This window comes from Artemia franciscana, chromosome 2 (assembly GCF_032884065.1).
Source record: "Artemia franciscana chromosome 2, ASM3288406v1, whole genome shotgun sequence".
NCBI lineage: Eukaryota > Metazoa > Arthropoda > Branchiopoda > Anostraca > Artemiidae > Artemia > Artemia franciscana.
Window position 1 is genome coordinate 10570838 of NC_088864.1, and position 27608 is coordinate 10598445.

A 27608-nucleotide genomic window follows, 5' to 3' on the forward strand; every position below is an offset into this window, starting at 1 on the left:
ATAAGTTTTTTAGTAAGAGAAAAACGTGAAGAAAATACATCCTCCACCGTAGTATAGACAAGTGGTGACTTGGTGATGCAACGGTACTCGAGTGTTGTAAACAAAAATAGGACTGGGATCAGGGTTGCCAACTTATACAAGAACAAGTTTTAAGTCAGAGGAAACGTGATGAAAATTGGCAATTATAATACGGATCGTATATGTTGTATTTTCACTATATATTTGACTATTAACGCTTTATTCCGATAGGATGCTGATATGTTTTGGGATTTCATTTCGCTGAGACCAGAATCAACCCACCAAGTTTGTTTTCTGTTTTCCGACCGAGGAATTCCCGACGGATATCGCCACATGAATGGCTATGGATCCCATACTTTCAAGCTTTTGAATGAGAAAGGCGAAGTCTTCTATTGCAAGTTTCACTTTAAGGTAAGCAATCTTCCCATTAAATACTTTTAATTTTTTCTTTCTTATCCAGACGAGAGTTCGAGCCATCTTTTTATTATTGTGAACCCATTAAATTATGTGTCTTGAGAAACCCTCGACAAAGTCTAGCAAATATCTCATTCGTATTTTTTCTTCTTAAGGCTTATGTGGTTTTACCTTAATCCGTCGTATAGCTCATAGTGGTGCTAATTCATTGAAATGTAGGGGGGGGGGGCACTTTTTTTTATAGATATTTCAAATGAAGATACAAAAAAGGTATTTTTCAAAATCTATGGAGGGGGATTTTCAAATCATACCATTCAGCGTTTGCAAGCTATCTATATTCTGTTATAAAAGCTACACTTGACTCTCTACTTCTCTTCTTCGTGTCTTTCTCTGACTTAGAAGCTACTGCATCACCTTCAGAGACCGTTTCTTTCTATTGTATCGGTAGCATTTATTGGAAGATCGCACAACAGATTGACTAAGTTGGTTCAGTTAAAAACTGATCAAAGTAAAGACAGGAATTTGATCGGCGAACTTCCCCATAGGGAAAGTTGGGGCTAATCTACGCACAATGTCAGTCGTAATTTAATAACCACTGATACTATCAGGAAGCCTGTTAGCACTCTAATAGAGAAAGAGAATTTATTTTAAAAACACAAAAAAAATACAAAAAAAATTGTCAAAAAGCCTTCTGGCTTGTGTGGCCATTCTCGAAACTGGAGAGAGAGGCAGGTGGTTCGGAGTAGTCAAAAATCATTTGGACTCACCATAGTCAGTTATTTTTCGTGTGGGCTGTGGATGCTTCGTGGTCTTATTTATTTAGTAAAAAAATCAAGCTTTTATCGGAAAACTAGTCAGTTTTATTTTTACAACAGCAAAAGTCATAAAAATTATGACTTTATGACATAATTATGACAATTATGACATAATTATGACATAAAATTATGACATAAAAATTATAAAGTCATAAGTCATAAAAATTATTGATTAAATTTATTCTAAACAAAAGAAGCAGCCATGGAAGAGGCAAGTTTTGAAAGGTCTAAAACTGAATGAGTTAAAAATGTAATGTAAGCACAATGGGAATTAAAATAACAGTTTGTTCCATTTACATGTTTTGCTTGTCGCAGCAACTTTCCCCTATGTAAATCTAGTTCTACGAAACGGACGCTTTTCATTTTATTCTATCGCATCCTGTTTCCAGCAGCAGGGGCTAAAGAAAATTATTTTATTTACAAATTACATGCAGAATGTTAATAGGCTCTTTAACAGATTGTACATTATATCAAACTTACTCAAAATATAGATGAAGATAATTTTTTATTATCTGTTTGCAATTAGATGCTGATGTCGAATGTATGCAATAATTCCCTTTATAGCCACATTTAGCAATAATGAAAAAACACAAAGAGAAAAAAAAAATTCAGAAAGGTGAACGAAGAAAATCTGGGGCAATTATAATATTCTGTCAGTAGCATAGGTATGCGAGTCATTTAGCCGCCAATACTGGATAGTCTACTCTTAAAATATCCAATGTTTTAGCCCCTTAGCCCGTGATTGACTCGTGTTAATGTTCAAGAATATTCCCGGAAAATAAGCATGAGTGGAAGAGATAGATAGACGTTAACTAGGTTCCCGATTCGTGACCTAAATTCGAGTTCTCAACAGTTCACCTCAACTCTGTCATAATAATGACTTCATACACAACAAACCCGAACCTTTTCTTTGCCAAGTGAGTCTATGGTTGTGTCATTCTTCAGTAAGCTATATTAAAATTGTGCTGAATTTTGTACATTGTTTTGGTAAATCTATCCTCTTTCATCTCACGGACGGGGATTTTGTTGAAAATTTCATGGAATATTTCGTTGGGTGTAGGGGGTCAAGGAAACATTCATTTTTGGGGAATTTTAATATTTTGAATGATTGTCATGTTTTTAATATTTTTTTAAAACTAAGACATCTGCGTGTTTTATTTTTAGTGCGTGTCGTTTGAGAGGGCGGAAATTAATTATCACAATTTAGGTTAGCACACTGGCTAAAATTAAAAAGAATGTTGATTTGTCAAGAAACACAAATAAGATGCATCCTTCTCCATTAGAAAAGTATGAGGAATGAGCCAATTTTAGATTAATTTTCTAGAATCAAGTATTGCTTCTCAGTAAGCCTCACCTTTATTGTAGATATAGATGGCGTGTATGTATCACATTTTAAAAACAACAGGACGTAGCCGAATTATTGTATGAAAATGGTTCAATTATAATACAAAAAGACTATACATCACGTTGTTCTGGTGACGAAGAGGGCCCTTGCTTGGAGACCTCCCCTCTTGCAAGGTAGATTGTAGTTTAAAATAGTACTTCACTTTTCTAGGTTGTAGACTAGTACATGAAAGTGTAAAGACCATAGAAAAGGCCAGTCTGAATATTTGCTACGAAATGGAATCCTAGATTTCTGGGGGAATCGGCCATTCAAAGTTTAATTTTGGCTATTTATCCATTATAAAAAAAATAATTATCATTTTGTCAGTTATAATAAGTCAATTTTCTTTATTTTTCTTATGTTAATAAAACATCAGTTTTGTTGTTGCATTCCTAATGCCTTGATTTTGTACTGTATCTGAAGTAGTTAAAAAGCAAAGTGAAATTATAACACTGCAATTGATTATGCTAAAACTTGAAAAGAAAGAAAAAGGATGCTTCTTTGCTTAAACAAAAACTTTTGATAAAGTACAGTTTAAACTTGAGATTCGATCTAAAGAATAAAGTGCTTTTTTTTCATTTAATGTCAATTACGAAAGACACTAAATATGTCAATTTGCTTTCAAAACAGCTTTCTATGCCTTTCTAGTTCCCTGCTAGTGGTGAAGGGAAAAAAAACAATAAAAATCAAATAAGCCAAGAATAAAAAAGAGGATACATTAGTGCTATCTATATAAATAAAGTGATTTTTTTTTGTCTTTCAATGTGTGGAGGGAGCTGTAACTAATCTATGTGAGGTTTTCGGCAAAGGCAATTTCAATTGCACAGTTTTCATTTCGATTCATCACCAGTTTTGAGGGTTTTTAGACTGTCTTTCGAAATTCCAATAAATATGTTTTTATTGCAAACTTTTACTATTAAACTATGAAAACCAAGGAAAGAGAGGATATAATAAATGAAAAATAGAATCAAATAGGTAAGAAGAACGAGGATTTGTCATCCAGTAGCAAAATATAAAAACGAAAAACAAGCAAATATTTCGACAAGCACCTCCGCCAAGTCGTCTTCAGTTGAAGTTAATCGTAATGAAAGTTATTTTTTCTGAACCAGCTTCAAATGGTATTTTTTTTTTATTCTTACTTAAAAGTTATTAAAGGTTTTCCAGAAGTGTTTTTAAATTTGTGGTTACTATGGGCGGTGGCACGCTCTTTAGTAGTTTGCAGCTATTGCTGCAACCCTGATGTATGGATAACTTTACCTCTCCTTTTAAACCACGATAGACCCCTGTATTCCCTAGTAAAATTGAAGCTAGTTTGTAGAAATGGCCAACAACCTACTATATTTCATTACAAAGACACATATCTAAGGATAAGGGACTGAACGACTAATCGGGATAATGGGGAAGTCTACCGGGATCGAAGTCGCAAATTGGTTTTACCTAAAAATGACCAAAAACTTACACTAGTTATTTAGGGAACAGTTTTCCATTCTCTGAAAATCCTAAAAGAAGACCCGGGGTCTCTAGTAAAAGCGAGGAGAATATACCAAAATACACAAAATAGTATATTTCAACCGTAACACTGACTAGTGATGAACGATTAATTGGAATGGGGTAATCGGGGATTCCCTTAGAATCAGAGTAGAAATCGCAAATCGACTTTATGGGCAAGAAACCTTTATCCCCTGAAGAAATGGTTCAACGCCTTCATTTATCCTGACTTATACGACGTTTGACTTTCGTATTTCTCGTAAATGTTCTTCCACATATTTTTGATCTTTTCGTAGAAGAAGAAAGTTCCCTTTCCTTATTAATATACTTATACTTGTATTCATCCATCATCATTACATTCTGATATATCATGTTGAGGATATTATTTTGAGAATGGTTTCCATTGTTATCACATTATATGGTCAAAGCTCTTGTAGAATAACTAGCCATCATTTCAAGTTCTTATTGAATTCTGAATACGTCTCCTCAGCCATATATCTTTTATCTCTATGATAAAAAGAAAACATCTTATCTTGAGATGAGAACGGATTTAATCTTTATAATGTTCATGGTGACAATTTGTCCCGTCATCCCTGTTCAATATAGGACAAGAGTATTCAAGAAGCTGGGATAAATTGTTGTGTACTGCTGACTTTCTGTAATGCCTGGTTGGACATAAATTATGCTAATGGATGAGAGGCACTTTCTTCGTTTCTTGGTCTTTTTATGAGAGGCCATTCTGATTTTTATTTACTTGTTGTTTGTTTGGCAAAACTTTTGAAATTTAAAGGCTTCCTTTTTAAATTACTTATCCCAGTGTCCCATTTTGGCATAGTGTGTTAGACCTTAGCTTGGTAATAGGAGACCCAGAGATCGAACCTCGCAGTAGCAACACACTGCAGGGTCGACGCAGGGACCTTAGTAGTCAACAAGTGTCGTTAGTCCGGTTACTAATTACTAAGTTACTTATTTCTGAGAATTAAATATACTGACCCAGTTACTTAATCTGTAAAACTAATAATGGTAATAAATATGCCGTGATCTTCGAATATCTAAAATAGCTGAAGTTCTGTTCACTTGTAAAAAAGCATAAAAGTAATTATTTATAATAATTGATATCTTTTTTATAATCTTATAATATTTTTCTTTCATTTCAATTTCTTAGTTAATTCTAAAAACATGTCTTCCAATGTATATCATTTATCTCTCTGATAAAAAGAAAGCATCTTGTGATGAATATGGATTTATTCTTATAATGTCCATGGTGACAATTTGTCCTTTCATCCCTATTCATGTAGAATAAGAGGTTCCGAGAAGCTGGGATAAATTATCATATACTACTAGTTATCTTTGTTGCTTGATTGACTTAACAGTTTAGGCAAATGGATGGGTGAGAGCCAAAACTATTTCGAAGAGCTTTAAATTTAAAGGCTTTCTTTCGAAATTGCTTATCCCCGATATATACTTACCCAGTTAATTATTCTATAAAACTTGAACATTTGCCGGATAATTAAAAAATATCCTTATAATGGTAATAAATAGGCCATGACCTTCGAGTTTGTTAAATAGCTCAAGTTCTGTTTACTTGCAAAAGCACTGGATAAAAGTAATCATTTATAATAATCGCAAGTGCTGTTTTGTTTATAATTTTGTAACATTTTCTGTCATTTCAAGTTTTTGTTGAATTTTGAATACATGTCCTCCCCTATATATCATTTATCTCTTTGATAAAAAGAAAACATCTTGACATGAGCATGGGTTTATTCTTTATTATGTTGATGGTGACAATTGGGCCTCTCATCCCTATTCATATAGAAAAAGAGGATCCAAGAAGCTGGGATAATTATTCGTACACTGCTAGTTTTCTCTGTTGCTTGCATACAAATGATGCTAATGGCTGAGAGGCCCTTTCTTCGTTTCTGATTCTTTTTATTGAAAATAAAAAAGACCTAAGTAAAATGAAAGTTCAAAGTCGCAAACAGGAGAGAAATCTTTGTGAAAAATGCGAATAGAAAAGTGTTTTATTCCTTTTTAAAATCATTTTTACTAAAAAACAAAAATTTGATGTTTTTAACTTTTTAAAGATGTTTACAACGTTTATTACGTTTATCAATTTTGTATAAAATAAACGCACAAATAAAATTGAAATTGAAATTAGAAAAAAAAAATCATAAAGGACGACATGTTGTGCTTACTTCGTCTTAAAATTATTCCATCAAGAAATAAAATAATATAAATGAAGTAAAAAATTAAAATTAAAAGCAGTTCTCTGTAAAAAAAAAAATTAAAATACAAATGGTTGAAACTTGCTTTCTTCACTCTTTGATTATTTTTATAAAAAAAGGATAAAAGTTAAAGCTAGTCAAAAACACAGACTTGTGAGTTAAATGAAACTGAAATGTATACCTGCACACTAAGCGCAATGTGCTCCTGTATCTAGGATATGCATTACGTAAATGGCATTTTGAATATGGAAAAAATATATTACTGCCATCTGTATTGTGCGCAGCTTTGATGACACTTAATTTCAGAGTTGCTGCCTCGGAATTGATAAGCTGCTGTTTGCTATCAAAATGTTTTATTTATGGGATAGGCTTTTTAATTAGTATTCCGGGTTCGTGGAAATGTGTTTTTTCGTAATGCAGGTGAATTCCGTCCGTTTCTTGCAACCAGTTCGTGTGTCATGGCATTTCACTAGTTGCTTTGAAATATTTCAGTTGAGTCGCTAAACAATGTGTCAACTAACACAAATAAGTGGCTCTTTACCCTATTCTATCTTTCTAGTTTTGCTGTTTCGCCATTTTTAGCTTTGCCGTTCGTGATTGGACGGTAGAAGGAACTGATTTGATATTGAAAGTTCTGTGTTGTTGCTGTATTATGTCTGCGGGAGGGGGTTAGAAATAGAGAATCTTCCTTTAATATAGAACCACCATTCAACAAACACAATAGAGAATCTTCCTTTAATATAGAACCATCATTCGACAAATACTTTTGAAAAACTTCTAGAAGTATGAAGGGTTTCGAGAAGCGTCAATTTGATCAGCATTCTGGAGGTTTGACGCAAAGCTCCGTTATTGTCCCCTCTCTTCTCTTTGGGGTTAACGTGATTTCTGCCCCTCAAAGGGTTGGGTATGTACATCTATGCTTCAAAAGTTAAGCATTTAGAAGGAAATTGGTAACTTCAGGTTTTGATTACTAGCCATTCGAGTTTTATTGTATAATTATGCATGCAATCCTTTTCTTTTTATTTAATCAAAAATTGTGTGCTTTTGATGAAAGTTGAAGTTTTTTTTTCATATTGAAAAATATTCTGCTATGAAATTAGTTAACAAGGGTAGTTCACAAAATGGCGATGTACTCATCAGTCCATAAAAGTGTAAGCAGCCCTTTCTTAAAATAACTGGCGGTCGTAGTAAATCAAAATTAGCCTGTATTAGGAACAGCCGGATTAGTCTGACCGTTTGACCAGATCAGTCTGGCCAAGATCATGTCTATTTTTGTAACATAATCAGTCTAGGCCCAATGTTTCCTTTTATTTTTCAAATCCCTCTGTTTTGGCGACATTAACAAAAATAAAACTACATTTTCACACTTGGGTATTGTCAACACTAGAAGATCAGTGTACAGTTCATAGGTTCTTGTGACATTTTAATTCGATTGAACTAAACCTTTAGGAAACCTGTCTTGGAGTATGAGACCGTTCGTGGTAACGAACCGTAAGTAAGGAGCTACCCGGCTCTATAGTAACCGAAACTCAAACATCCCCATACAATCTCAATGAAAATTACACCCTCAGATTTAGCGTATCAGAGGACCCTATTGTGTAGGTTTCAAGCTCCTATCTATAGAAATGTGGAATTGTGTATTTTCTTGCCTGAAGAAAGATCACGGATGCGTGTTTATTTGTTTTTTTTTTCCAGAGGTGATCTTATCGACCCAGTGGTCCTAGAATGTCGGAAGAGGACCCATTCGAACAAAATCTAAAAGTTCTAGTGCCCTTTTTAGGTGACAAAAAAATTGGAGGGCAACTAGGCTCTCTCCCAAGCCCCTTTTTTCCCAAAATCGTCCAATCATAATTTCGAGATAGCCATTTTGTTCATCATAGTTGAAATGCCCAATAACTATGCCTTTAGGTATAACATGACCCCCCGCACCAGCCAAAGTTACAGGGGAAAGGTATTTAAGTTATAAAATTTGCCCATTGTTTACGCATAGTATTTGTTATTGGGATGTATGCATACATTTCTGCTGGGAGTTTTCCCACGGGTAAATTTTCCATGGAGAAGGAAGTTTCTAGGGAGTGAACTTGTCAGGGGAAATTATGCACTGGGGGAATTTGTCATAATTCTTATAAATTTTTTTTCTGTCTTGCTTTCTCTTTTCCGTCTCAATTTTACGCGTGGAGTATTTAAGAGTAATTGTCCGGGGTAAATTTTCACCGGGATTGAATTGTCTAGATGATATTTCCGTGGGGAGGGGGATTTCTCCTTGGAGTTGGGACCAGATTTCCTGGCATTATTTAAAAACGATCAGAAATTAAATTAAAAAAACTAGTTTTTTCAACTGAAAGTAAGGAGCAACATTAAAACTAGAAACGAACAGAAATTATTATGTATATGAAGGGGATTGCCCCCTCCAACACTTCGCTTTTTACGCTAAAGTTTGAATTTTGTCCCAATTCTTTAAGAATGACTCTTGAAACACAAGGGCCGTTTAATTAAAACAATAAGACGGTTTTTTGAAAGTACTAAAAAACTTTAGCGTACAGAATGAGGTGTTGAGGAAGGGGCAATCCCCTTCATAAATGTAATAATTTCTGTTTGTTTTAAGTTTTAATGTTGCTCCTTACATTCAGTTGAAAAAAAAATTGTTTTTTTTATATTTAATTTTCATACAATTGACTAAGACACAATTGACTAAAATTCTTCCTTAGAAACAAGATGACAATTTGGTTTAGGCATTACTATTCTGTTGGATTAATTTTTTCATTCTTCCTTTAGAATTTTACTGAAAAAGATCCCTTTTTAGGCTAATGTTTCCTAACAAATTTAAGAGGTAAAGAATTTCAGTCAGGCTTCGTATTTATGGAAGAAGTGAAGTTTCTCTTTTGTAGAAGCCAAACCACAGATTGACTGTGCTTGGTATTTTCTCCTTTCTCTTCCTATTCAAACGATTTATTGAAGTTTTTCTCCGATTAGACTGTTTCTCTCTGCACTTGAGTTAGAGTGAAAAGTAATACAGCTTATTTTGAAAAATCGCCGAGCTTGTGCCAAAATAATTGCAACAGCGTTAACATGAAAAAGATATTCGCAACTGTAGCTAAATTTTTGGCAATTTTCTCTGTACTAAAAATCTTAAAGCATATATAACAAACTCATAACCATATGTGGAAAGTTTGCATAATTTTTGGAGGAGCCGTTGGCTCCTCGGTTCCTGCATCATAATAGTGAATTTTTAGTTACCATACAAATCTATTTCTTGCTACTTATATAGGGGCTCATGCCCCCGAGGAAGCTTTGGAAAGTAGCTGTTTCCCACAAGCCCCCATATCCCAAATTTGCCCATATGTACATAAAATTTTTTTAAATATTTGTTTAATTATTATTTTTTTTCATATTTTATGGATTCCTTATTCTGCTTTGATTATTCAAAAGTAACCTTTTCAATTTTTGTTATTGAATTTAATTATGCTTGTTTTTTTTTCTAGTTTACTATCCAGAAATGTTTTTTTTTTTTGTATCTTTCAAAAATGTACAATATCGCTTCTTTTCCTTTGAGCAACGTAGTAATATAGAATGCCATAAAAATAAATGTATAAAGTATATTGGTACTTACCTATTAGCCAGTACATACTCAAGAACTCGGATCTATAAAATTAGACAATAACCGGTTTATTGCTGTTTGTATATGAACATAATTATCTTCGGCTCAGTTGAAAACTATATTGTAGGTATATTTTAATAAATATTTAGTTCTTATTTTGTTTAGTTTAGGTTACATTTTCCATGAACCCCGCTATATTTAACCGAAATTAGGTGACATAGAATTTGTTTACTCAGGAAGGAAGGATGGGGTACATAGACAGGGAGTAGGGCTCATGATGAATAAGGAAGCTGCTAAGTCTTGTTTAGGCTGGGAAGGTATTAATAATAGAATACTAATTGCTCATTTTATGACTAAAAAGTTTAGGGTATCAGTTATTGTAGTATATGCCCCCATTGAACCAACTGATGGAGATACTAGTGACTCAGATGAATTTTACTTACAGTTACAGGAGCAAATAGACAGGGTACCAGGTAGAAATATGGTGTTTTTGCTAGGAGATTTTAATGCCCAGGTTGGTAGAAATAGGGATAGATGGTATCCTAGCCTAGGTAATTTTGGTGTAGGAAAAGAAAACAGTAATGGCTATAGGCTTTTGCAATTTTGTAGGTATAACAACCCAGTTATAACCAATACGGTGTTTGGTCACAAAATGGCCCATAAGTTGACATGGTATTCACGTGATGGTAAGACAGCAAACCTTATTGATTATGTTATTGTAAACAGAAGACTAGCAGGATCAATACAAGATACTAGGGTGTATAGGAGTGCCGTTATTGATGTTAAAAGTAAAGATCACCATCTAGTAGTGTCTAAGGTTAATTTAAAGCTGAAATTTCGGAAGAGTAACTCCCTCCCGGGAAGTTATGATGTTGGTAGACTTCAGGATGAAAATTTGAGAAAAAAATTCCAGGAACAGTTGAGTACTAAACTTGAGGGTTTAAAATTTGACAATGTGGAAGATGGATGGAATAATTTCAGAAAAACAATTTGTGAAGTTGCTGATGGTGTCCTAGGGAAGAGTGCTAAGACAGCAACTAGGAATATTAGTGAAAAAGCTTTAGGTTTAATAGAGAGTAGAAGGGGTTTGTATAAGAATTATCTGAGCGATAGGTCGTATGAAAACAAAAGGAATGTAAAGAAAGTGGAGAAAGCATTAAAATATGAACTAAGGAGATGTGAAATAGAGGCGATGGATAAAATTGCTGAGGATCTGGAAGATGCGGCTAGACGGCATAATAGTAAAATATTATACTGGCATGTTAATAAATTGAAAGGGAGTAGCCGATCCGGACTAGTCCCAGTTAAAGATAGAAATGGGGTCACAATTAGTGATAAGGAAAAAGTTAAAGAAAGATGGGTGGAACATTTTGAGAATGTGCTAAACCGAGATACAGTTGCAGGAAAAGATATAGATGAAAATGAAAAAGTTTGTGATACCTTGGATGTGAAGGAAGATTTGTTTAGTGAGGAAGAATTAGCGACAGTACTAGAAGGATTAAAAAATAATAAGGCCCCAGGTGCTGATAGTATGATTAATGAGTTCCTTAAATATGGTGGCTCTGAGGTTAGGAATAAGCTACTGAAGATTATGAACATGATTTTTGAAAAAGGGGAAGTACCCAATGATTTTAGGAAAACCTTAATTAAACCACTGTATAAGAAAGGTGACAAGAGTGAATGTCGGAATTATCGAGGCATTAGTCTGGTCTCTGTAGGTAGCAAATTACTGAGTAATATGATACTTTTTAGACTGAGACATGCTGTAGATAAAGTTTTAAGGGAAGAACAATGCGGTTTTAGAAAAGGTAGAGGATGTGTCGACCATGTTTTCACTCTTAGGTTAATAATTGAGAAGTCCCTTCGTTGTCAAACACCTTTGGTCCTTAGTTTTATCGATTATGAGCAAGCTTTCGATTCTGTTGATAGAACAGCGTTAACAAAGGTCTTATCGTTATATGGTATACCAGAAAAATACATTAAAGTGATTTGCGCTATGTACGAGAATAATACTGCTGCGGTTAAGGTAGGAAATGAGGTTAGCAACTGGTTTTGTATTAAATCAGGAGTTAAGCAGGGTTGTGTTCTATCCCCCTTTATATGGATCATTTTGATGGACTTCGTCTTAAGGAGCACAGGAAAGGCAATTGGAGACCATGGAATCAAATGGGGAGGAAGAACGCTCCTGGACTTAGATTATGCTGATGATTTAAGCATATTAGATGAAAGTGTGAGCAAAATGAATGAATTTTTAGAGGTTTTACGAGTTCAGGGTGCTAAAATAGGCTTGAAAATTAATGTTAAGAAGACTAAGTCACTAAGGTTAGGAATAAGTGAAGATGAACAGGTGACCTTAGGTAACGAAAAGATTGATCAGGTTGGGAGCTTCAGTTACCTTGGTAGTATTATTAGTAAAGATGGTGGGAGCAGTGAAGATGTTAAAAGTAGAATAGCTAAAGCTCAGGGTGTTTTTTCACAGTTAAAAAAAGTTTGGAAGAATAGAAAGATAAGCCTACAAACCAAGATTAGAATATTGGAAGCTACAGTGATGACAGTGGTCAAATATGGCTCTGAAGCATGGACACTCCGAAAAGCAGATGAAAATTTACTAGATGTTTTCCAGAGAAATTGCCTACGGATTGTTCTGGGTACCCGGCTGACTGACCGTATTTCAAACAGTAGGTTGTACGAAAAGTGTGGTTCAATCCCGCTTTCTGGGGCTATAATGAAAGAAAGGTTGAGATGGCTAGGCCACGTTCTACGGATGAAGGATGACAGATTACCGAAGATTGTCCTTTTTGGCCAACCGTCTGGGGCTACACGGAAAGCAGGTCGTCCTTGTCTGGGTTGGGAGGATGTCATAAATAAGGATTTAAAGGAAATGGGAACTTCCTGGGAGGGTGTAAAGAGGGAGGCTTTAAATAGGTTAGGTTGGAGGAGGAGCGTGCGTAGCTGTGTTGGCCTCAGGCGGCTTGGTGCTGCAGTGAGTTATTAGTAGTAGTAGTAGTAGTAGTATATATATATATATATATATATATATATATATATATATATATATATATATATATATATATATATATATATATATATATATATATATATATATATATATATATATATATATATATATATATATATATATATATATATATATATATATATATATATATATATATATATATATATATATATATATATATATATATATATATATATATATATATATATATATATATGTGTGTGTGTGTGTATATATATGTATGTATATACTATATATATACTATGTCCCAAGCGTTTCAGTTGTTTCAACCCCATACATGTAGATCCAAATTCTCGAGTGTGTACTGGCTAACAGATAAGTATCAGTACATTTAATGATATAAAGTAATCCAAGATTGTCTATGGATTAACGACGCTTCTTGATCAGAAAAGGTGCTTGCGTCGGCCCTGTGGAAGCTGAATCACCCCCCGTGTCCCATGTTGCCAAGCAGAGATCAATCCACTGTGCCACCCAGGGCCGATCCGAAATGTGATTGATAAGCAACAGAGGTTTGAATTCCCATTGAGATGTTTGGTGTTTGGTAGACATTTGGGGGTAGTCTTACGAAATGTCAATAGGATAAATAGCATGAATAGAATTCTGTGCAATTATCATATTCAAAAAAAAAATGAAAATCGATAAGCAATAAGAAAATTTTAAATGTATCAAATTGATAGGATTTACACCCATCATGTTCTATAAATAGACTCTAGAATGAGGATTGACGCTTTGTGATAAATTAATCGGTATTGATACTGCTTCTAGAGAACGTTTGTTCGTTACCTAGTAACTGAGGCAAGAGGTTTACGCACATCTTTTAACGAGTTGTGGTCCTTAGCTCATGATTTTCCGACGTGGAAGTCTTTTGTTGCTGCCGAATGAGCCACTGGGTGTCCACATTGATGGAACCAAGTTTAAATAATACTACTAGCATCACACACAGTAGTCGGTTACCCAGCTAAATTAAAAGTCATAAAGGCCTATAACAAAAGCCCCCTTCCCCTGGCAAGTTTCGATTACAGTATTTGCATCAAAAGAATCAAAATTGTATGCTTATTCTAAATATGAAAAATTCATTACTTTTGAACATGCACACAAAAGCTATTAGCGCGTAAAAATTTGAATAAGTATAGAAAAAGGGAATTAACCACCCCTGAGAAGAGTTGCGATACTGATGAAAATTATACAATGATATTCCTAAATTTGTGGGAATCATAAACCTACTATGTACGTAAATACGAAAAGCAGTAAATGTGGCTCGCATAGGGCCAAGTTGACTAAAAATTATGAGAACCATTAAAAGGGATCATATATAGTCTCCTAGTCTCAAAAACTACAACTGCTCCGTATGACACCAGTCCCTAGCATGCATGCAGTCCTTAAAAAATTTGCCGTATTGTGGGCTATTTATCAAATAAAACTAATATAGTTGGGTACTGGCTATTAGATTGGAGGCCAGTGGATTATTTTACGTGAAGTAGTCGAATTTAAGGCCTTAAAGATGTGTTTTAGCCTCAAATGTTTAACCTTTCCATGAAGGTGCTTCAGCTAAAATGGGTGAACAAAAAATGAGTTGACTATAAACCTTTTGCCTTCCTTCATTTTTGCGATGAAGCGTGCTGCATATAGGTGAAAATAAATAATATACGATGAAATATAGTCCAGGACTTTTAGGGTTTGACCCGGACAAAATTGCAATATAAACGAAAATGGTACCAAAATGATCAGAAAAAAATTCTGTACAACATACTAAAAGTCCCCATAAATCCGAGTGGGGCGAGTACCCGAAAAACAGGGGAAAAGGGGGAAATGCGGGGGAAAATGGGAAAAATGCCGAACATGCCCAGAAAATAGTTTAAAGTGAGTTTTCTGGGGTTTTCACATACGCTGATTACGAAATTGACATCTAAAATTCAGTATAGAAAAAGAGTACTACGGAAAACGGGGGAACAGGGGAAAGAGGGGAGAAAAGAGAAGAATACAGGGTAGGGGTAGAAAGCGGTTTGAAAGATATTTTCTGGGGTATTCCTATCTGGTGATTACGAAATTGAGAAATAAAATGATATAAAAAAATCGATTAACATAAAACAGGGAAATGGGGGGGGGGAGGGGAAAAGGGAAATATACAGGGTAGGGGTAGAAAGCATGTGGAAATGTGTTTTCTGGGGTTTTTCTATCTGCTGATCACGAAACTGACCCCTAAAATGAAGGAAAGAAAACGAGAACCATGAAAACCGAACAAAACTGGAGGAAACAACGGAAAAGGGGAAGGGAGGCCTGACTCCTGAGCCAGCTGCTAATGGCTAATAAGTAGGCCTATGGACAAAATAACTCGCTTAAGTATCAAACTTGTACTTTCTTGAATCACAGACATTTCTTACAACCATTTGAATTACTAAACATAAAGAAAACAACCGCTTGGCAGTTATATATAACATGGCTATTATATGTAAAATTTGCACTTTCGAAGGCAGTATAGTTGACTTGAAAAACACAGCATTGATATCACTAGTCGAGCTCCTCGTCTTCGACAATCTCGTTGTCCCTGTTCAAACAGTTGATACCCTGACATTCTCCGCACGCGAACGTACACGCTAATCCATTTTTCTTGCAGCTGCATCGCGAGTTCTCGCAGCCTGTCTTACAGTTGCATCTCACGACACTCAAAAGAGTCTGAGGTGCGGGCAACAAATGGGTCATGACAGGTGAGTTTTTATGGTCTCTGAGGACCCAACCCCAGTCAGCCGGGTCGAGGTCAGCTGGTTCCCCTTTCCAACGGGATACCTGGAGGCGCACTCGCTGGGAGTGGAATGAAGCTGCAGCTTCGGTTGGCGGAAGCCTTTCAGGCTTAACAAACGCCGTAGTATTAGACAAAGAAACTTTTTCCAAGAAAATTCGATGTCGCAGCTTAGTGAGATCTTCGTTTGGTCGTGCTTTATACAAGCTGAGGAGAAGATATTCACCCGCTTTCACAATTTCATCTTTGGACGATGATTCATCCAGAAACACTTTGCATTTTTTTCTGAACACTTCGCTCTTCTTCAAAAGAGGTAGCACAGCTTGCTTTCCAAGTCCGAAAACTCGTGAGGTCGTGTCACATCCCAAGAGTGCGTGCCCTACCAGAAGCAGCCTGGATACTTCTCCCATTTTTTTTGCACTTCGTTGAGGCACCAGAACCGTGTTATCGCTTCTTTTGCGTTCGTTGACGATTCGAAGTAAAGTGTTTTTGCATTAGGCGGGAGGTGATACAAGAGTAGAATCAGAAGGTCAGTGTCGTTGCCAAGAACTATTGTTTCAGAGTTTTCTGCTTTCAACGAAGTGTTTCAGCGAAGCAAACAGAGTTTCAACGAAGTGCAAAAAAAAATGGGAGAAGTATCCAGGCTGCTTCTGGTAGGGCACGCACTCTTGGGATGTGATACGACCTCACGAGTTTTCGGACTTGGAAAGCAAGCTGTGCTACCTCTTTTGAAGAAGAGCGAAGTGTTCAGAAAAAAATGCAAAGTGTTTCTGGATGAATCATCGTCCAAAGATGAAATTGTGAAAGCGGGTGAATATCTTCTCCTCAGCTTGTATAAAGCACGACCAAACGAAGATCTCACTAAGCTGCGACATCGAATTTTCTTGGAAAAAGTTTCTTTGTCTAATACTACGGCGTTTGTTAAGCCTGAAAGGCTTCCGCCAACCGAAGCTGCAGCTTCATTCCACTCCCAGCGAGTGCGCCTCCAGGTATCCTGTTGGAAAGGGGAACCAGCTGACCTCGACCCGGCTGACTGGGGTTGGGTCCTCAGAGACCATAAAAACTCACCTGTCATGACCCATTTGTTGCCCGCACCTCAGACTCTTTTGAGTGTCGTGAGATGCAACTGTAAGACAGGCTGCGAGAACTCGCGATGCAGCTGCAAGAAAAATGGATTAGCGTGTACGTTCGCGTGCGGAGAATGTCAGGGTATCAACTGTTTGAACAGGGACAACGAGATTGTCGAAGACGAGGAGCTCGACTAGTGATATCAATGCTGTGTTTTTCAAGTCAACTATACTGCCTTCGAAAGTGCAAATTTTACATATAATAGCCATGTTATATATAACTGCCAAGCGGTTGTTTTCTTTATGTTTAGTAATTCAAATGGTTGTAAGAAATGTCTGTGATTCAAGAAAGTACAAGTTTGTTACTTAAGCGAGTTATTTTGTCCATAGGCCTACTTATTAGCCATTAGCAGCTGGCTCAGGAGTCACGCCTACCTTCCCCTTTTCCGTTGTTTCCTCCAGTTTTGTTCGGTTTTCATGGTTCTCGTTTTCTTTCCTTCATTTTAGGGGTCAGTTTCGTGATCAGCAGATAGAAAAACCCCAGAAAACACATTTCCACATGCTTTCTACCCCTACCCTGTATATTTCCCTTTTCCCCTCCCCCCCCCCCCATTTCCCCGTTTTATGTTAATCGATTTTTTTATATCATTTTATTTCTCAATTTCGTAATCACCAGATAGGAATACCCCAGAAAATATTTTTCAAACCGCTTTCTACCCCTACCCTGTATTCTTCTCTTTTCTCCCCTCTTTCCCCTGTTCCCCCGTTTTCCGTAGTACTCTTTTTCTATACTGAATTTTAGATGTCAATTTTGTAATCAGCGTATGTGAAAACCCCCAGAAAACTCACTTTAAACTATTTTCTGGGCATGTTCGGCATTTTTCCCATTTTCCCCCGCATTTCCCCCTTTTCCCCTGTTTTTCGGGTACTCGCCCCACTCGGATTTATGGGGACTTTTAGTATGTTGTACAGAATTTTTTTCTGATCATTTTGGTACCATTTTCGTTTATATTGCAATTTTGTCCGGGTTCGACCCTTTTTTGAGCTAAAAGTCCTGGACTAATATACGATGAAGCGTCCTGCGTTCTGCGTACGTGCTTCATATAGGATGAGGCGTGCTGCATGGTTGCTGAGGGATCAAAGCTGTTGAAATGAAAAAGATAATTTATTGTGCAAAATTAGAAGGGCTCATTTAGCTCAAAGCATTGGTTTGCAAGGATTAAATTTTAGCGTAAAGAGCGGGGGCTGAGGGTGGTAGTCCCTTTCGGTTTTAGGATAGCCCTGAAAATGATTTTTTTTTTCAAACGAACTTAGAGTGATATTGAAACTTCCAACCAACAGAAATTATCCTCTGTCTGAGTAGATTGTATCTTCTCAACCTCAACCTCTTGACGTCTAAAGTTTGACGTATTTCTCCAATACATCAAGAACGTAGGTGCTCGTTTGACTGGTTGTACATGGAACAGTAAGCTGTACGAAAAATGTGGTTCGACCCTACTGCCTTGGGCAATTTTGAAAGAAAGGTTTAGATAGCGTGTTATAGGGATGAACGAGACGGATTGTCAAAGATTTTGCTTTTCGGCAATCAATCTGAAGCCAAACGAAAAATAGGTTGTACCTAAATGGGATGTAAGAAGATCGTAAGAAGGAAAGGATTAAAAGGAACTTAGAAGTACACGGGACAGGGTAAAGGGCGAAGTTTTCAATAGATTGGATTGGAGAAGAAGCGTATGCAGCAGTGTTGGTGCTATGTTCTTTGGTGCTGCTGTGAATTTTTGGTAGCTGAAGTAGTAGTAGTAGAAGTACTACTACTTGTAGTAGCAATCGAATGCTCTAACACAAGGACAATTGGAATGAGATGAAAAGTACTTTTCAAAAGGACTAAAAATGGGAGGGTTTATTGATTCACATATACTTAAACAACAGAATCTTTAAATTAAATGCTTCGAAAGAAAACCAATAACCAAGATACTTTCGCAACATGATGAGTGTATTTTTTTGCATTCAAAATTTTTTTCAGTAAAGCACTAGTAAAGTTTGATGTAAGGAGGGAGAGACAGCCCCATATACAGCATAATTTGTTTTTTAAGTTTTAACTTTATTCCGTTCATATGTGAAATAAAATTGCTTTTTTGTTTAGTTTCTTAATAAAATGGTTATAAGTATAAATAAAACATGCGACAAGAGAAGTGAATCAAATTAAATGGGAGCGATTCATGAAATGGGACATTCCTCTGACATCACCCATAAATTTTATATAAATCGCAGTCATAGCTGTGATATGCAGTGATCGGAAGGCGCAATAAACTTTTATGATGTTTAATATTGCCATAAAAACTTCTTTTTTTCGCAAATGGTAGTTCTCACACTGAGTAAGTGACAATCGCCCTCATAGAGGTCTTGGGAGTTATGCTCTGCAAAAGGTTTATAGTCTTTGAAACAGATTCAGTTAATTTAGCAACTAAGCTGATTTCCGCTTTTGAGACAATTTATCCTGTCGCTATAAATAATGAGGTTGCCTCTACTAGTAGGGGAATAAGTTTTATCTTTGTCCAAGGGAATCTTTACTCTTAAATAATTCCAGCTTCTATCGCGAAAAGTAAATTGTGATTTTAACCTCTGAGTCATATATCAAAATCATAAGGAAATAAGAAGTTTTTGCAACCAGGTGTGAAATGGAAAATATCGATTTTGTGGCATTTGATATTTGTCATCGTATGATAGTGCAATGTCTCTTTCTCTCAACAATAAAAAATCTTAATGTGTTAGTGTTATGGTGACAATATTAGCTACAGATTAAATTCGTGCTTGTTTTTTTTTTGTATATGAAATTGAATTAACAATTACACTATTTACGGACCTCTAAAATAGCTCCCGTGGAGGGCCAATTGCGGCTCCAAACAAATGCTGGTTGTTTCAACGTCGTGATTCCAAGGGGTTTTTAACCGAATTCGTTTATCAATATTTGCTTTTCTAAGTATGGTGGTATCGAAGAGTGGTTCTAGAAGATTGGGAGAGGATCATTTGATCGGAAATCAAAAGACATAGTGAACTTTTTAAGTGACCCAAAAGATTTGGAGGCAACTAACCCCCCCCCCCTACCATGCCCTTTTTTCCTAAAATCATTTCACTAAAGTTTGAGATTAACTTTTGATTCAGTATAGTTGAAACGTCTAATCTCTATGCCTTTGGGAATGGCATGACCCCCTCCCTATAGTCCCTTGGGGAAGGGTTATAAGTTACACAATTTATACATTGTTCACACATGGTATTTGTTGTTGGGAAACATACTTTTTTGTGGGGGAAGGGTACCACGGCCATAATTTTTTGTATTTTATACGGGGCAAGGGAGGGGGATTTTTTTTGCAAGATGTGAAAAACTGTCAGAAATGAGATTGAAAAAGAAGTTTTTTCAACTGAAGGTGAGGATCAATAAAATTTCCCACGAACAGAAATTATTCCGTATATGAGGAGGTCTGCCCCATCCCTCATTACGCTAAAGTTTGACTTTTTATTACAATTTTTTGAGAAAAAGTACTCTAGCACAAGGACCGTTGAATTTGAATGAAATGTATTTAAGAAAAAAAACTTCAAGTATAAAAAGCGAGTTTCGGGGAAGGGTAGCCTTCTAATATACGAAATAATTTCAGAAAGTTTAATTTTTAATGTTACTTCTTATTGTGAGTTGGAAAAACTTGTTTTTCTTGTTTCATCTCTACAAATTTTCAACAATTTTTAGTTATTAATTCTGCCTTTAATGGTTGGATACACGGTATTTTTTGATTTAGTTTTGCACCTCAACTTTCTCTAAAAAATAAAACTTAATGTCGTATTCTCTACCTGTGACACGGTATCTATGCTATCTATGATAACCTAGATCCACTTGCACCCTTTTGATTTTGTTCAATAATAAGAGAATAAGCCCTGTAAGTTGTAACTTGATAATCTCAACCATTCTTGAAATATTGCTGAGACGTCTTAATAACAACCAGCATGTACATAGTGCCATTGGTTTCAGTTGTAATGAACATAAACTTTCCCTAAAAATTTTTACTGTATACCCTGTCCTATCCCTAAGATATCTCTTCTGTTTATCTTGACTACCTGGTCTATTTTGACAACCTGAATGCGCTTGAACTATTTTGATTTACTTGAATAGTAGTACTAAAAATAGCAGCAGTAGTGGTAGTAATAGACGTAGTAGCAAAAGCGGTAGTAATGTCGGCAACTGGAATTTCCAGCCTAGTACCCTAAGGCGTTGATAGGATATTGCTAATGTGCCCCTTTGATAACTCAAAAGTACGTAGTTTTTTTGTTCAGTCCAACGCCGCTTTAACCATTCCCTGGAGGTTTTTCTGCTATCTTTAGCATTAGCAATATTAGTAGTCTTATTAACAAAACTGATATTAGGAGCAATGGAAGTAGTATTAGTGATAGCAGTAGTAGTAGTAGTAGTATTATTTAATTTGTACCTTTTTGGTCCAGTCCAACATCTTCTCCTTATGGTTTGATAGTTTCTACTTAATGTTTAAATCTATTTCTGGTCGCCTTTTTGATAGCCTGCAAACGCTGATATACTTTTTTTTTACATGATCCTAAAACTCTTTTTCACAACCTGTATACATATAGTGCGTTTTAATTTCATTCAACTTTCCTCTCAACAGTCCCTGAAAATGTCTCCTTAATATCCCTAGCCTTAGTAGCAGTATTAATTCCTTTTGGCTGGTTTAGCACCCCCTCAATTTGCACTGAAAGTTTCAACTCAATACTCTAAGCTGTTCCTGGGATATAGCTGCTACGCCCTTTTAATAACTTGCATCGACATTGCGTGTGTTTTGATTTTGTTCAAGTTCAAAGTTTCACCGTAATACCATTAACTTCAGTAGTACTATTGGTAGTAGCCGTAGTTGTTGTAGCAGTAGTATGCACACATTGACTTGACGTTAATTTGTCATTCCCCTCAACATGCCCTGAAAGTTTCAGCTTAATATCCTAGATCATTCCTGAATTATTGCTCATATGCTCGTTCGACAAAGTGCGTGCGCAAGGTATGTTTGATTTTAGTTCAATATCCTTCAAAATATTCTGAAAATTTCACCTTCATACCTTTAGCCACAGTAGTAGTGGGCACATTAGTATAAGTAGAAGTAGTAGTTGCAGTAGTAGTAGCGGTATGTACAGAGTTTCTTTTGGTTTGTTCAGCATCCCTCTAAACACGTCTTGAAAGTTTCAACTTAATGCTTTAAGCTACTTCTGACCTTCAGACTCACTAGTAACAGTAATTGCTGTAACTGAAGTAGCATTAGGGGCTCGCACGTTGTGCCTTTTGGATAGTTCTAAATATGCTTTGACATACCCCTATAGTTTCAACTTAGTGCTCTAATTCGTTTGTGAAATATGTCGTTTGTGGGAGGGGGGCTGGTTACCCCCCAACCACTTTTGACTCTAAAAAAACGGCACTAGAACTTTCAATTTTGTATCGAATGACCCCCTTCCAAAGTTTCTTCAACTTCGCATAAAAATTCGAAGTGCCTTGGTGAAAAAAATACAGTTAATACATTTTGCCCACTTCGCCCTTCTCTGATTTATATCTTAAAAAAGATACAGGAGTTTTATTAATTTGCAAAATTATAAGGATATAATAATGTAGATCTTTATTGCATAAGTAATATGCACAGGAAAAATCACAAAGCCCAGTATTCTGAGATTCTATTGCCACCCCTCGAATACTCTACATTACACATATGCATCGGGTTACCACACCTTCCATCTACCAACATACCTCGACAATATTATAATTCTGGTCGAGAAAATAAAAAGATCAAAGCTCGTACTCATACAGGCAATTTCGTCTCAACTGGCAACGGAAATCAGTCTTATCTAACTCATTTTTAAACAAATAATACAACCCATTCCACAGCGGTAGAAGAGCATGGTGACTCGTTTATAAAGCTTACTTAATCCAGAAAACGGCAGTTATTGGACGCGAGAATTGATGGATCTTGCAGAAGTTTGGCTCTCCACCGCATATATCACTCATCGCTTGGTTTTGTAATGACCACAACTGCTTGAGATGGGTCGAAAATGTATGTGACCATATCGAATAACAATACAATAAATATATATGGATTAGTGAAAAATAAAGCAGCTGTAATATTTTTTGAGGAACCTGGTATTTCAGTTTTCTTAACAATCGTACGTTTTCCAAAATCTTCCAAAAACAATAAAGGCTGACTTGTTGTAATTAATTTTGAGCTTGTTAAGTCTCACTCATCTCTCTCTGCGGATCATATCTTCCTTCATTAAGGACAAAAGTTGACGCTGTCAACTTTTGCTTGTCAACTGGGGTTAAGAGGAAAGCCTTTTAGTACTCTGTAGTTTATTGGAAAATCTCCCGACTCAGCCTCGTTCACTCGTACTTGTAGTGATCGTCTCCTCAAAAACGAAGCAAGAATCTTCTGGGTGTTTCCTCTGATACCAGCATTTCCTAGTTTCTTCAACAGGGTCTCATGGTCTACGGTATCAAACGCCTTGAAGATATCCAATAAAATGTTTGCAGGCTTGTCATCAAGAGCATCATTTATTGTAGTTGTCAACAACTGTATAGTATGCTCCGTTGTAAAACCTCTCCTAAATCCAAATTGGTTCTTGTAAAAAATTTTTTTTTTTTCAGAAATTCATTTATACGGATATATATTATATTTTCAAAAACCCGCGATAAAGCACTTCGGTCGCCACCTTTATCCAAAGATACAACTCTGGCTTTCTTAAAATGATCAGGGAATTCCTCTTCTTTGAGACAACCATTTATTAATTGCCCAAAATCTGGAAGAATCATAGATAAGATAAGACATGTTACTTTTAATAATAGGAAATCTGCTCCCGCTGCTGCATTTCGCATGTCACTAGCTATTTCATTCACCTCATGCATCGAAGTCAGCCGAAGACGAAAACTGGCATCACTTGGCGGGGTAGGTGTTGCTCGAAAGTTTCATCACTGGGGTTGATTCCTATGGACGACTTCCCCCTCTCACCTACTTCCGAAAAATGTTTGCCAAATAATTTACTAAATCTGTTGCTTCGTGATTTCCATTGCCTGCGGACAGAAAAACTTATTTCCCTCCAATAACTGACCTTATGGTGTCACAAGTTTTAGGAGGATGTCCTTGATTTTCTTGTAACTCATTTTTGAAATACTCATTTTTTGTTTTCAGCTGCAACTTATTTAATGCGAAATTATACTTTTTATAAATTTGTCGGTCTATTTCACGGTTACTGAGAACACTGGCCATATAGAGGCTGTGTCTTTTTGTTATAGATTTCAGAAGTGCTTTTGTCATCCAAGGTTTCCTAAGAGTGTTAGTCTATGTTACACAAAATGCGAAAAAAATTTCGCTTTCAATCATTAGTGTTGGTCGGGGTTCAAGTAATGACGTCGCTTGGTCATTTTTGCTTGACAAAATTTACCGTTTTCTCTCAAAATCTCGCTTTAAACTCTTAAGGCCATGATTAAGTGAACTTGAAAACATCGAGGTTCAAAATCAAAGTTAGGGTAGCCCTCTGTCTATCAATTCTCTAGAGACCATCGATTGTCAAAAACCCTTCAAATTGCACTTATTCATTGGCGTAAATAGCAGTTTAATTATACCAGCTTGTCAATCTGGTCTCTAGGGGTGTTATCGGCGACCTGAAACGATTCTTTTTGGAAAAAAACTTGTAAAAATTTCAGGTAGCTGAAAACATTCTAAGGGACCGTCCAAAAACAGGAAAATACATCGAAAAATGGTCGCAATCATCTTACAGGCTATTGTCTTCTACTCATGGTAGTACCGATTCTGTTCTAAAAGCAATATCCTTACATTTGTAAAAAAAAGTGAGACATTTTCTAAGATTTCTAAGCAATTAGAGGAAATAGAGCAAAATCCTAGCCAACATTTTGTAGCATCTTCAAGAAACTACGGCCTGATATTAAAAGCGGTATCATCCGCCAATGAATACTTTATTACTTTTTAAATATAAATTTTTGATTTTAACATGGGATTTTCGAGTTCCATCAGTTCACATAATCACGACCTTAATATTATTTCTTTTCTTCTTTTACTTTATTGGTGAATATTTAATAATGTACTTCCCGTGCAAGTCCATAAATTGAAATTTATTTAATCAAATATCCCGACGTGGAAGGTTGAATGGAATAATACGAGATGACACTGTTTTCCTTTCAGTATTTACTTAACAAAAAGATATTGGAGATAGTAGTCGTTGTAAAAGAAATTTGATTTGATTTTTCATTTTTCAAGTGTATTCTTTGATTCCAGGCTATTGGCATCTGTATGAGAATTGTAAATAAAATCAAAACGGTCTTGATTATTTGAAAGGAAACGAATTTAAAAGATGGAACGAGTTCCCTGAAATAGAAAACAGTGGAATTTTTAAAAGGGATTCTTTTTGTTTGAACTCCGTTATAGAGATATGCAAGGTCATTTACAAAGTTTGACACATATTTTTTCATTTTGATCCTCTCCTCACAATACAATTGGCCTGCCATTGCGCAATCTTAATACTTTAGGAAAGAATATATAGATTTCTCAGTGGAATTCGAGGGGGCTTTAATATTTTAATATTGATTATAAACAGCAGTGTCCCAATTTTCTTAGATTTTTGGCATTTTAAATTATAAGCTATCTAAGGAATGAAACCTTTAAATACTTTTTGGTGGAATGCTTGCACCCATCAAACCCTAGTTCCACCCAACTACTTCCCCTCGCTTTGCTTTTGTGCAGTAGCTTTTCCAATGATATTATTCTTGGTTCGAACCCATTCACACATTTTAGAGAAATATCGATAAAATAAAATGAGTCTATATTATTTCAAAGAAAAAAGAAGGAGCTTTAGAAGATGAAACAATTCGCAGAAATAGGAAAAAAAGGAACCAGAAATGCCTTTGCTTGAATTTCTTTGTATGTCTGTCTTCTTTGGCTGAAGAAGGTAAAGAAAAGAGAAAAAAAAAGAGAAGAATCTCCACTTAGCTTTCTATTGGTTCGATCCCTTTGTAAGGATAATCTACTTTTTTGCTATGTACGTTCCTTTGCTTGAATTCCTATATAAGCATATCCAACGTCATTGGTTAGCAAAGAAAGAGGTTTGGTGAAAAAAATTGATAGAAATAAGAATACAGAAAAAAAAACAACAATCTCCATTTATCTCTCTTGCTTGGATTCATGTATAAGGGTATACAATTTCATTGGCTAAAAAAGGAAAAGAAAAGAAGAAGCTTGGTTTAGAGGCTTGAACAAATTTGCAGACATTGGAGGATAAAAAGGAGAATTTCTACTTAGCTTTCTTTCGCTTGGATCCCTTTGTAAGGATAATCTACTTTTTTGCTATAGAAAAAAAGGATGAAAAATTCATAGAAAAAGGAAAATAGCAAAAAAAAAAGAAAAAAAAAAAACAACCAGAAACTTTGCTGTTATCTTTCGCTGGGATTGTTTTTATTCATGTCCAAGTTGATATTTATGAAAGGAAAAGTAGAGAAAAAGAAAGAGTTTTAAAAGAAATACGAAGAAATAGTAGAATCGAGAAAAGAACGAGTCTCAACATGTTTCTTTGCTTGAATTCCTATGTAAGCATATCCAACGTCATTGGTTAGCAAAGAAAGAGGTTTGATGAAAGAAATAGATAGAAACATGAATACGGAAAAAAAAACAACAGAATCTCCAGTTATCTCTCTTGCTTGGATTCTTGTATAGGGGTATCCAATTTCATTGGCTAAAAAAGGAAAAGAAAAGAAGCTTGGTTTAGAGGCTCGAACAGATTTACAGAAATTGGAGAATAAAAAAGGGAATCTCTACTTAGCTTTCTTTTGCTTGGACTCCTTTGGAGGGAAATCCAATTTCCTTAGTTAAAGAAGAAAAAATTTCTTGTGTCAAGAATGTAATTCTCTTGTTCACTTAGTGTAAGTAAATATGATTTCCAAGCAACAGTATCTTATTGCAGAACAATGTATACCTTATTAACTTATAGAAACATGAAAGTGGCTTAACTAAAAAGTTGCGCTAGACGTATGTATTGCAAAGAAACTACATAGATTGAAAAGGAGATTCCGATATTTGGTGTCATGTTGAAAAAATTACCATTACCCTCCAGTTCTAAAAGGGTTGTAATCTGGAAGATGTTCGATGCCTTGAATCTAATCTTCAAGATACGGAAGAGCCAGCCAGACGGCATAAAAGTAAAATATTGTACTGGATGTTAATCAGGGTACAAAATCTCAAATTTAGATACTTATATCAAATATAATCCTATTTGATAAAAATAAAGTCTAGTAAATTCTTCAATTTCAGTTTGTAGCATTAAAGCAATTTTTAAAGCAATACGTCAAACTTGTTTTTTGTCGCTTTTTTTTCTTGATATAGTCAACATACTGAGTGAATTGTCCACTTATAAGTGATTGATTTTTGAATTAATAATATCTATGAGTTACTCAAAAAGGTAAGTCTATCGCATGACTTTGGTAGACTACTGTAACTGATTCTATGGTAACTGAGGATGAAGTAGTTCCACGGATTAATTTTGACACACATGTGGATGTTGTAGAAGTACTGAGGCTATAGCCAAAATTTTATTCAGGAACTAATAATTCTCCTAAAATGTTTAATTTGCCCTGAATGGAATTACTCACCATTTTAATTTAGGGTAAAACAGTTACAGACCCCCTTTGCCATGTTCTTTTTTAATAATTTTACTTAGAATTAATATATCTACGTTAAAGTATTAAAATAGTATTGTTAAGGATTCGCAGATTCCACCACTTGGCGGCTTG

At 35.5% G+C, this 27608-nt stretch overlaps 1 protein-coding gene across 2 annotated transcripts in view; it reads left to right on the forward strand.

Moving 5' to 3' along the window:
• The window catches only part of LOC136037209 (catalase-like), a 121528-nt gene that overhangs the window by 35408 nt on the left and 58512 nt on the right, over positions 1 to 27608 (forward strand). For both annotated transcript variants that reach the window (XM_065719801.1, XM_065719811.1), the window contains exon 6: positions 250 to 429. In XM_065719801.1, coding sequence (XP_065575873.1) covers positions 250 to 429 — 180 coding nt within the window. The remainder of the gene's footprint in view (positions 1 to 249; positions 430 to 27608) is intronic.